Below are 12,448 nucleotides of genomic sequence, written 5' to 3'. Positions count from 1 at the left end.
GTTGTCAGGGCAGCCTCTAAACACTTATGCTGGCAATTTTTTTTTTCTTGGGGGGGGGGGGCGACAAATAACTTGTCTTCTCTAATTCTTCCATTTACGTTCTTGTGTTAGACACAAACATTAAGTCATCGCGGTTACACTCATGCGTGTTTACGTACTCTGGAGATTTTTGCTGTTTGCCTACCTATTTCTTATTGCACAATCCACAAGCTATGGTACAAATTCCCTCACTAAAGACTGTTGTCATTTTTCTTGGCTTTATATTAAATCTTTGACAGAGGTCGAAAGTTTATTAGCTACTTTTTTTAACCGATTGCCCGTCATTATCTAGGATACACAAAATGCTACACTGCTGACAGGATAAACAATAAACTTTTTTGGGGGGGCGTTTCTAACAATTCTCCTGATGATATCAGTGTTCACTCGTAAATTACAATGAAGACGTGCGATGAAGCTCTGGTTTACTGAGTATTGGTGTCTTTGAGAGGTTGTGGGACAACTTGGTTGAGGGTTACTGTGCAAAGGAATCTGTCGATGACACACTCTGAGAGGAGGAAAAGAACCCCCAAGGCACTTCCCAAGAGCAGGATGAGGAAGGGTCCCTGTAGATGGTTCAAACTCAGCACCACCTGCGGGGAAATAAACAGAAGATAACAGATAGATTAAAAGCTAAGGCAAACAGTTTTGTAAACTTCATCACCTGCAGCTGAGACAGAGGAGGACATCAATGACATTCCGTTTTGTAAGGTAAAACTTTTAAATAGGGTCCCTTTATACTAGTGAATGGTTCTTGATTCAAGGATTTGCAGAATTTTTCTCCTTAATACAAGCATGATTACTTACCATTCTCCAGGTCCTCTCTGACCTCTGTAGACTCAGCGGTTCCCTGTAAATTTATTTCTACTGCTGTAAGGTTCAGCAACACCTTCTGTGAAGACTAAGGCAGAAAACAAAATGAGGATTTCAGAGGATGATAAAGCTTGAAAACTGTGTAAGGAGTTCCTAGTCTGGAGTCGGCGACCTTCTTTAAGGTAGACGATCGCTGCACTGATTGAGCTGAACACCTTTACAGTTGCGGCAAACCATTTTCAATGGTGCCGTTGACCCTGCGTTAGACAGCTATTTTATTGGGTTTACCTGGAGTTTACCTGGAGAGGGTTTCGGGGGGTCAATGCCCCCGCGGCCCGGTCTGAGACCAGGCCTCATGGTGGATCAGGGTCTGATCAGCCAGGCTGTTACTGCTGGCCGCATGCAAGCTGACGTACGACCCACAGCCCGGTTGGTCAGGTACTGACTTTAGGTGCCTGATTAGTGCCTTCTTGAAGACAGCCAGTGTATGTAGAGTCGATATTATAAAGTACAAACAAATAAGTTCTTGAACATCTTACTAAAATGAACAAAAAGGCACAATACGGTGATTGGAACAATAACATAAATAACCCGCACATACGACGACGTTTGGGTCTGACTTAAACCATTTAAAAGTCGGACCCAAACGTCACGGTATGTGCGGGTTATTTGTGAATCTTATTAAAACACTAAGGGACACTGAATATAAAAACCGCGAATGACTTAGGAACAAAACTAATTCCAGTCTCGGTGACTCCGTAACAGAAATATCGAAGTAATAAGCGTTAAAGCTTCGTTGTGAAACATACCCAAAGTAACTCTAAGAATGGTCCTTCAAAGGGAAAGTTGTGCCTTGATACCGGCGGAGGGTTCATGATCCAATAAACAGGAGCTACCTTCCTCTTCCTTGGATTAAATCTGATTACCTCTGATAACGCCTTCAAGCAGAGCCCTTCATTGAAAAATGGTAATATTCGTGGATAATTATTAGCCGTTTCCTAACAATACTGGACAGAAATACCATAGCTTCATTCAGCTTATCGGAGCTGTGGAACTGAACACTTTCCAAGGCTGTGGGACTGACCACCTCAGACTTACTTCTTCAAGGCTAAGGAACTGATTACCTCAACTCTACCTTCCCAGTACTTTTGTTGTCGCCAGTATTTAAGTAACCTTATTTATTCTACTGAAGTCTGCTGAGCAAGTGTGACATCTCATCAATGACCATACCAACTGAATTATACCAAACTGTTTTTCTAATATCTTTATTTCTACAAGTACATGTTATACAGGACTAGGTGACATCAGTAACATACTACTGTATAGAAAGCCGCTTGTTATGCAGAGCATTTCGGGCAAATTAGGTCAATTTTGTCCCAGGATGTGACCCACACCAATCGACTAACACCCAGGTACCCATTTTTTATTGGTGGATGAACATAGACAACCGGTGTAAGGAAACACGCCCAATGTCTCAACCCTCGCCGGGAATCGAACTCGGATTCTCACCGTGTGAAGTGAGAGCTTTCCCACCAGGCCACGAGGCACTGTGGCTTACTCATCATCTGGGTCAGTTCATATTATAAACAGTATACAAGACCGACATGTTTTACTTATCACCCGTTTTAATTTTTCAGGGAGGCCGAAATTAAAGGGCAAGTCTTCTTGCACCTGTTGCTCTTGTTCACTGAGCAGTAAACAGGTGCCAGAGTGTCAGCTGATGCGATTCACATACTGGCAAAGGTGGTGTACTTTAGAACTCGGCTTTGAGGTAAAACAGTAGCTGAAAACTCTTCTAGGAGAGTGCCTTGATGTTAGTGTTTAGCTGTTAATCTAAGGAATTGAAACTACTCTCCTCTTCCTCTAATCAGACTTGATTACCTACCCTTCTCCAGGCTCTGAAAATTCAACTACGTAATAAAAATAAATAAATGTTGCCTCACCCGACCGTCATCATCTCGCGGGGCCTGGGCAACAGCTTCCAGCTGCTTCCTCTCCTCCGGCGTCTGCTGCTCCATGTTCTCTTCCAGGTATACAGCATACAAGTCCTTCAGCCACTTGTTTATCAGGCCAGCCTGGACGCATCGCCACATGATGTTGTCAAATGTTCTCCGGTAAAGAGCTCCCTGTGAAGAGAACGTGATGTATTATTTCAGCCATGAACGGTGTATGTTCCCCGAGTGATTTCTTTAATCAGTATTATGTGGATTAGCCTATCCTTGATTGATAGTTCATAGGTTAATTACAGACCCATTAACCCTCGAGCATTCGATAGGCTTGAACCCTAACACAGTTAATAATTAGGCTTATGCTACATGTGCATATAAGGCTCAGTCTTGAATTTTGCCTGTCGATTTTGAAGTACGTATGTATTTACCTGCGTGCTTCAGATCCACATATTTCATATACACCTGTTATGCAATCCCGAAAAGTTGTGGTTAAAAACACTCAGGACATTTATATTGAAACGTTTAAGTCCTGTGACTTCGTTCACTCCATACATATACCAAGAAGACGTAGGTGGTTTATATTGGGCATGACACATGTGAGGTAAGTTGGGGTTTTAGCGAAGTCGGATCAGCTGAAGAGTTGTGAGATCAGCAAGTGGAGTCACTAGGTAGCTTTAAAATATGTTGGTCAAATATTTTAGAATAGGCTTACTATCACGGGCCAGCAAACCTCTAGCGGTGCTCCTTCATTTGTGTGTTTCATCTGATGGTTGCCTCGAGGTGGGCAGGGCGATGCATGTTCAAGAGGCACGTGTGACAATGTGGTAGATACGATATAACATCCTGCTTTCTGTTCTACCGTATTTGTTACTGCACCAGGGATGCTTCTGAACACTGGCTTCTCCTTAATCCGTCTCCCTGATGCCAGCTGGGTTTTATTCCATTTCATTAAATGTCCCTCTGTATCTATAAATCATCCTTGCTATGCGCGTATGCGTTCTTCGATTCCATTAAGAAGTCCCTTACCAGTCTCCCGCTCGTACTTCCTGTCACAGTGTCAGCATGGGATACTGTAAACACCAGTAGTAGACACTGGGAAGTAACAGTGGCCCGCTTATTAGTAAGATTTCTGACGGAGGCGGTAAATGTCGAGGACACTTTGATATCGCTCTCGGCAAGTGTTCTAAGTGCGTTTGCCACATCACCACACAGGAGGGCTTAGTGCCTCTTTGTGGTGTATAGTTGTGGATGAACGTGGGGGTAGTGAAGACGTCTGAAGGTGCTGTAGAATGTAAGTGCATTTTTCTTACAGGAAATCAGGACTGGATATAGTGGAGGAATTTCAGAAAGAATCCAGTCACTAAGCTCCTCCTGGTGTGTCATAATACGAGCGGAAGTGTATCCGGTAGTCCTTGTTAATAGGCTTCCTGTACACTTTAAAAGAGAAGGTATTGCTCTCAGGTAATTTGAATAGAAGGAAGTCTAAGAAGGGGAAGCCATTTTTCTCAAGCTCTAAGGTAACTTAAATGGTTGGCTCCACCGTGATAATTTGTCTCGGAGTTTTGAATACTGAACCATATTGGATACAACACCAGGATCACACATGTACCTTAACAACCTTACGGTACTCAGAATCATGATGTGAAATTTCTCTTCCTCTCGGTACTCTACAAAAATATTAGCTAGCCCAGCACTGAGGGGGCTGCCCATTACCATGATGTATTATTATTTGTGAAAATTGCTTTTGCATTGAAGTAGTTAAAATTCAAACATTTATCTTTCAGATCGATGCAATTTTGCCGGGGCACAAGTAGGCCGGTGTCGTCAGTGATCGTCTGAGTATGACGATAACGTTTGCAGTACTGACGTTGGTAAATAAAGACTTGACAATAAAAGAAGCCATATTCTTATTCCATAAGTAGAGTCGTCTTAACTTATTAACAGACTGAACAAGAAGTCACAGTTGTATAATTATAAAAAAATTATGTTAAAAAGAATGATAGAAAATCAAAATGGAGGTTGTATGACGCTAACGTCTAGCTAGGAATACTTCTAAAAGCACAAAAGCATCAAAAGTTTACCTTGGGGAACGCCCATCCGTATCCTCCAGGAAAAAACTCTTCGGAGGCCAAGTGTAAGAGGGTCTCGCCACTGAGACTAGTATACTGCGTGCTGATGATGCTCTGGAGGTTACTTTTGAAGTAGATATAAGCGTACTTGCCCTCCGCCACCCGCTTCATGCTCTCCGAGGAAGAGTAGAAAGTCATACGCTTAAATAATTTCTGGTAGAGCGAGACGTTGGACATGGAGAAAAGCTGGTACTCCGAACCCTGTGGGAAGAATACATTAATTATTTTTTTCATATTTATTTACTGTAAAATAGGAAGGGGTTCCTCAAATACACTCAAATGCTGTAATTGGGGTTATAGAGTTGTGGGATAAATAGATCTATACAGAAATGCATCTGAGTAATAGTGTTGTGGGGTATATACAAGAACACGTCAGTTAGTGTTGTGGGATACATACAAAACTTCATGTGAGTAGTAATGTTGTGGAATATATACAAGAATACCTGGATCAGTACACTGCAGCAGGTTTTGTGATAACCGACGTTTTTAAATCTTTCTTATTCTTTAACCGTTTTATGCTTAAATTATAAGGCAAATATTAGTTTCTCGCATCGCTAAATGAAGCTCCCACTGCAATTTTTTTTTTAATACGCCGTTTGCTACCCACCGAGGCAGGTGACCCAGAGAAGAAGAAACACCTTCAATATCACTCACTCCATCACTGTTTTGCCAGTGGCGTGTCGAAATTACAGTTTAAAAACTGAAACATAGTTCCATTTCTCTTTCAGAGTGCGCAATAAATATACGTATAATAACGGCCGATGTGTTATGCTGACATGCATTTTTGTTATTTCACCTCATGAATCATTCATGTCAACTCCTCTTACATGTAGCATGCTTCTAACATCAGGAGCTTTTCTCTCGCAGTCTGGGCTAGGGCAACATTTACCAAGTGACTGCCTGCTCAGTCATGTTATTGCTGCTTGAGGCCCAGGCGCACACAGTCAACAAAACACGGCTGATTAGGCACTTCCTGCATGAAATTGCCTCGTTCAGTCATCGTTCCAACGAAATATACTTGCAGGTAATACACTGAAACTTGGTGGAGTTCGAACATGGGCACAAAGTTTACTGGATATGAGTTTAATAGCATTATTTTTCTCCCTTCGTTGGGAACGATCCTGATTGTCTCATGTTCCCAAAGTACTATATGCCAACTGTGGATTTAGCGCCTCCTCCAAAATATATTTGTTGTTGGCGAAGGGCTCTTGATCGAACGACTTAGAGGTACCCTTCTCTATCGCTTTAAATCTGAATACTTGTCATTCCCTAGACTCTGTATGGCCCCTACAGATTTATGGTTTCCCGGTGAATAAGATTGTAATCGAATCGCCTGTGCGCAAATGTATCGTTGCCTTCGTGAGCGTTACCTTTGCGTCGATCATGCCGAACTTGAGATCCGAGTGGAGGAGCTGGTCAAGTGTGTCGATGGTGGGGGGAGTCGAAGGCACCGCCAGCGCCGCCGTCAGCGAGGTCTTGTAGTAGGTGGTCAGCAGGAAGGCGTACACTAGCCAGAAGCCCAGTAAAACCTGTCAGTAGTGATGGGTGTGGTTGGTGGGTCTTCGTGGTTGTTGTAGTAGTGGTTGGTGAGGCGGTGATAGTGAAGGTTGGAGTGAGTGGTGGTGGATGATGGTAATGTTTGAAGTTATAACAAAGGTTATTATACATATCATAATGACCACATTAATCAATGAAGGTTGGAGTGAGTGATGGTGGATAGTGGTAATGTTTGAAGTTATAACAAAGGTTATTATACATATACTGACCACATTAATCAAAATAATAAATAGCAAAAGCAACAACAACAGCACTGTGAACAACACAATAAAAACAAACGGCTTTACTCTTGAAGCCAAGCCTGAGCATTTCTTCAAACCGTTCGAGAATCAGGACTGAGCTTTGTAATGGCCGACTGAACACTGGGCTGCACTTGTCCCATAGCATTGTAAGGCAAGACACAGGAATGTACCTCTAGCTTGTGTGATTAGGATTGTGTGAATTGCTGCATTATGAATCTCTTCTATTTTCTATTCCTATCATTGTATGCCAGCGAAATAAAGACGAGATTTTAAGTTAAACTAAAGTCAACCTGGATAGTATTAGACAGATTTTAGTGGAGGGCTGTCTAAACTATTTAAGCAGTGGTATAAAGCAGAAGTTGTTGCGATTTCAGCGACTTGGTGCAGATGATTCCGCTAGATACTTTTATGGAGGTTGTTAATCGCATATTTTTGGATGACAACGTATGAATTTCAGTCATTAAAGCTACTAAGCCGGCAGATATATTAGAGGCTAGCCATTATTTGTCCGAGAGAGGATAGCAAATTATTTTTTTCCCAGACATTACTTTTGTGATAAATGGCACCACGGGGCGGTAATGAGCGGGGCCAAGGGTTGACAACATATTTACAAGGAACAGAGTTATGACAGTGTCTAAACCCAAATACTGAAAAAAAGGAAATGAAGTCCATGGTCCAGAACCCGATTCCCGGCCTTTCGCTGAAGGAGCGCTATGTTGGCCATATGTTGATGGTGGAAACGAAGTTTGACCTAAATTATTGGTAGCCCCTCACGACAATTCAGCAGGGGGATAAGGTCTGCCATCTAAATCAGAACTAAAAAAATTGAACTTCACTTCCCTATCATGACTATACCTGCTGTTACTACGAACCCTCGTTTCGAGTCAGAGACATTACACGAAATCAGCGGAATGGAAGTAAGATTGCCAGATTCGAAATTACTGGAGGATCCATCGCCATTATTGGCCGGCATAACTAAAACTCAAATAGCTGGTATTATATCTCCCTGCTATCCTGACCTTTTTTTTTATGACGTGGCTGTACATACAGCTAAATCAATAACACTGTCTCTACACAACTAATCTTGAGAAGCAAAACTACTACAGCAAGAAATCGACTTCGTATTTGAACATGGGTTGGTGGGGAAATCTTCAGGTCCCTGAACTTCGCCTTGCATTCTTCTAAAGTAGGGGTCGGTGACCTTGTTCTGCCTAATGTCACGGCCCGTGTCTGTGAGCGGATGACAAGCCACACCAATCACCATAGTTAATAAACTGAGGTAATAATAATACATTCTAAACTTTGACATATATTTATATATTTACTCGAGCAATATTATGTCTACTGGATATAGCAGTTATTTTGAGACACTGGTATTAAACCTACCCTCACCTCTCTCTCTCTCTCTCTCTCTCTCTCTCTCTCTCTCTGTCTAATAGCAGTCAGTGTGACACTCGCCAGCCTCTCAATATTAGGTGAGAGGCTGGAAGAGGCCAGATGCAAGATGTCATCCAAATGGGCATCAGTCGGTTTCTTAATTTACTCTTCGTGTATTTAATTTTTGAGAAGAGTTGCTCGAACATGTCAATACTGCCCAACATTGACGTCCTTTTTTTTTGCGTGATCTACCAAATTTGTATACATACCAGTTTCAAGAAGATATTTCTTGAAAAAAATTAGTAGAGATACGCCCGTTGCATTAAATTTTTATGCGAGTACATCGATGCACTGATTCTCAATACAAAAAAAGTAGTAAGAGAGAGTCGCTTCCCGCCACAGCTGATGGTAGTTCTGCCAAGCTTCACTGTCTACGCTTGCTCTAAAATTCAAGATGACTGCTGGCTGGGGTATTTCGGGTTATGGGCCAGAGCCGGTCCACGGGCCACACATTACCGACCCATCTTCTAAAGAAACCAAACAGCAAAATTTGGATTTATGCGGACTGCCGAAAAGTTAATGAAGTCACTCTGCCTGGCTCCTATCCGTTTCCACGAATGGACAATGTTGTAGATTTCGCTTTTAATGGTAAATGTACCGGTAAGTTTGCCTTCGAACTCGACTTCAGGGATATATTCAGGCACCTTTATGTGACAGGACAAAGGATATATCTGCTTTCATAGTCCCAGATCATTACTAGCATTCTATCACTTTCAGCGTGCATTGCGCCTGCCACATTCATAAGCATTTACCTGAAGTTGGTTTTTGAGTTACCATGCATTCCCACCTCCAATAATATTTACAGTAATAGAGACTTTAAAAGATACCTTATTATAAATAGTTTACAAACGAGAGAACAAGAAGCGTATTCTCGCATGTTACACCTCATTCATCCATGCTAAAGGACAGAATGCTAATGTGTGTTAATTAGGTGGCACCAAGTTACGTCACGTGGCGCTAAGTCATTGGTAAGTAAGCTTATTCAGGTACAGGTACACTTAAATACAGTTACAGCTTCTGAACTGTCAATCCCTATTGCTCACATAATAAATCTATCAATCACCACTAATACCGTACCGGAGGGGTTCAAGGAGGCCAGAGTTACTCCTATCTTCAAGAAAAATAGTAGGTCTGATGTAAGCAACTATAGGCCTGTTAGTATACTCAGTATAATATCTAAAATTCTAGAGAGGGCGGTGTATTCTCAAGTAGTTAAGTACCTTAATGACAACAACATTCTCCATAGCTATCAATCGGGCTTTAGAAGATCCTACTCAACCGACACCTCCCTTATTAATCTGATGGATTACCTGAGAACTGAAATGTCAAAGGGGAACCTCATAGGTATGGTAACCTTAGACCTGCAAAAGGCCTTCGATACTGTCAACCACAATATATTATGTAATAAACTTCAAGCTATCGGTATAGGTTCTGTAGACTGGTTTAAGTCCTACCTTAGCAACAGGAGACAAATAGTCAAAATCAACAAAACAGAATCAGAACCCCTGGCGATAACATGTGGAGTTCCCCAAGGTAGTATTCTGGGTCCCTTATTATTCTTATGTTATGTCAATGATATGCCTATCAGTGTCAAGTGCAAACTCCTACTGTATGCAGATGACAGTGCTCTGTTAGTGTCAGGTAAAGACCCACAAGATATTGCTAATGTTTTAACACTGGAACTGGAGTCCTGCAGCAAATGGTTAGTAGACAACAAACTATCATTACACCTAGGGAAAACTGAAGCCATTCTCTTCGGCACGAAACATAAACTGAGAAGGGTAAATAACTTTAATGTTCAATGTAATGGGGAGCCCATCACTTTGGTTTCATCAGTAAAATATTTGGGAATTCCCTTTGACCCATGCATGTCAGGAGAATTGATAGGGAACAGTGTAGTAAAGAAAGCGAATGCCAGACTGAAGTTCCTGTATAGACAAGCATAGTGTCTACCTACTGAGGTTCGCAGGACCCTATGTCTAGCCCTTATGCAATGCCATATGGATTACGCTTGCTCTTCATGGTACTCTGCCTTGACAAAAAAACTGAAAGATAGACTGCAAATCACCCAGAACAAAATCGTAAGATTCATCCTGGGGCTGGGACCAAGAGAACATGTAGGCCAGGATGAATTACAGCAGTTGGATATGCTGAATGTTGAAGACAGAGTAAAACAACTGAAGCTAAATCATGTTTATAAAATTGCTCACAAACAGTGTCCAGAATATATTGCTGTCAATTTTGTCAAGGTTGGGAACCAAAGCAATCATCGCACTAGGGGGAGAGAGAACAATTTTGTAGTACCCACAGTCATTGGCCAGGCTTCAAACACCTTTTATTGTACAGCAATAAAGGAATGGAACAGACTGCCCGCACATGTCAAAGCCAGTCATAGCATGAACCAGTTCAAGAAGAGTGCCAAAAGGTGTCTGATGAATGTAGCTACAGAAAGGGAGGGGAATGATTTTCTATTTTTTATCTAACATACGTGTAAATTTTACCTTATTCCTAGTAATGACCCTCGTATTGTAGATAGTCTTAATGACCCTCGTGTAGTAGTCTTTTTAGTATGATAATAAGATGTTATCTTCATTATAGAATAATAAGAAAATATAACCTTTATATTATAATAATAAGGTAAAAGGACCCCAATGGAAATAAGTCACTCTGTCTGACTTTTTTGGGTTATCCTAGGTTCTCTACACATATGCTGCTATGTATGATAATTCTATGTAACTGTATTTGTGTATACCTGAATAAACTTACTTACTTACTTACTAGCAGCATAAGTGTAGATTACCCAGGGTATCCCCAAAAACGTCAAAGTGACTTATTTCCATTAGGCGCCAAGCCGCGTCAGGAAGCGCCATTATAATCAAGAATTGCAAACTGGTGATGTGACGCCAACAGGTGGTGACAGACACAAGACCGTTGTAAAACAATGTGGAAGTTGTATACAAAAGCCTAAATAATGACGGCTTATAATATTATGTAGTCACCCCTACAATATATATTAGTTTTCTGTGATAACTTTTCTATCCTAGTTGGGGTAACTTAAGATTTTTTTTTATTTCGTCCTTCCTAGTACCTCCATCAATAAACTTACCAGGACTGCAGTAATAACAGTTTATGTCACTTCGTACCGGAGGAGTGTTTTCATTTTTGCTTACTCATGACTTCAAGACAATGATCATACATGTGTAATCCTGTATACATAATGGAAATAAGTCACTTTGACTTTTTTGGGTTATCCTAGGTAATCTACACATATACTTTGTGTGGTAATTTATGTAACTATATTTGTGTGCCTATACCTGAATAAACGTACTATGAATTATTATTCCATTCACAGGGAAACGGTAAACCCATAGGGGTCATACAGAGCCTAAGGGAATGGAAGGCAATTAGGTTCGAACTTCTTGTATACCTGGAGTATACCTAAGAGATACAGGGATCCCAGTGGAAGAGAATAAAAAAGCAGACACAATATCGTCTTGGCTGGAATAATACACAGATAACCTGCACATAGAAGAATGAAAGTTATGAAGACGTTTCGGTCCGACTTGGACCATTAAATGTCACACAGCGTGAAGGGAAGATAGCCAGTATATACAAAGGGGAGGTTGACGGGACCGGGAGGTGAACGAAAAGAGGAATAGTAAAGTAGAAAAATAGTGGAAATATTAGTATACATATTTAAGAAAAATAAAATAGATTATCGGCAATACCTGCAATAAAGCACACAAACTATCAGAACTTTTAAATTATATGCTAATGGAAAGTGTCGGGGAAGTTTTAATGCATAAAAGTGAAAGTGTTGAACATTCAGTAAGTTTACCTAGCAAGCCAGGCCCCAGGGTGTGCTGGGGAGCAAAGCTTAATTATAGGTAGAGAGGGTATGCTGGGAAGCAAAGCTTAATTATAGGTAGAGAGGGTATGCTGGGGAGCAAAGCTTACCTTGTCAAAAGAGACTGAGTGCATGCTGGTGAGAGAGAAGCTTTCTTTACCAGCAAAGAACTAAGGTGACGAGGATCAAAGCTTACCTTACCAGCAGAAAACCAAGGCATACTGGGAAGCGGTTGACTGAGGAAGGAACCGAAAACGTATATAAAGGCTCCGGAGGGAGTCAGCGTAGTGAAACCGAAGGTGCCCTGTGTTCTGAAGACGAAGTGGTAGAGCACCGTGGCCACCACCACAGACATCAGTGATGCCACCCACACCTGTCCTGTGGTGGAGTAGTGCCAGTGTCGCTATGCGCAGATGTACTTGCTCTCACTTATGATAT

General features: G+C 41.4%; 2 protein-coding genes across 2 annotated transcripts in view; one reads left to right on the top strand and one right to left on the bottom strand.

Moving 5' to 3' along the window:
- LOC128693030 (uncharacterized) overlaps nucleotides 1-4,686 on the top strand; it is a 69,243-nt gene extending 64,557 nt beyond the window's left edge. The window contains exon 10 of the mRNA XM_070092141.1: nucleotides 4,583-4,686. Coding sequence (XP_069948242.1) covers nucleotides 4,583-4,629 — 47 coding nt within the window. The 3' untranslated portion in view covers nucleotides 4,630-4,686. The remainder of the gene's footprint in view (nucleotides 1-4,582) is intronic.
- The window catches only part of LOC128692870 (glutamate receptor U1-like), a 63,977-nt gene continuing 51,580 nt past the window's right edge, over nucleotides 52-12,448 (bottom strand). Inside the window, exons 4-8 of the mRNA XM_053782195.2 lie at nucleotides 12,207-12,388; nucleotides 6,298-6,456; nucleotides 4,880-5,128; nucleotides 2,793-2,975; nucleotides 52-629 (exon numbers count right to left, since the gene is read on the bottom strand). Of these exons, the coding sequence (XP_053638170.2) occupies nucleotides 462-629; nucleotides 2,793-2,975; nucleotides 4,880-5,128; nucleotides 6,298-6,456; nucleotides 12,207-12,388 (941 nt within the window). The 3' untranslated portion in view covers nucleotides 52-461. The remainder of the gene's footprint in view (nucleotides 630-2,792; nucleotides 2,976-4,879; nucleotides 5,129-6,297; nucleotides 6,457-12,206; nucleotides 12,389-12,448) is intronic.

The sequence above is a fragment of the Cherax quadricarinatus genome, chromosome 38 (assembly GCF_038502225.1).
Source record: "Cherax quadricarinatus isolate ZL_2023a chromosome 38, ASM3850222v1, whole genome shotgun sequence".
Classification (NCBI taxonomy): Eukaryota; Metazoa; Arthropoda; class Malacostraca; order Decapoda; family Parastacidae; genus Cherax; species Cherax quadricarinatus.
Note: the sequence above shows the minus strand (reverse complement) of the source record. Positions and strands in the feature narration are given on the sequence as shown.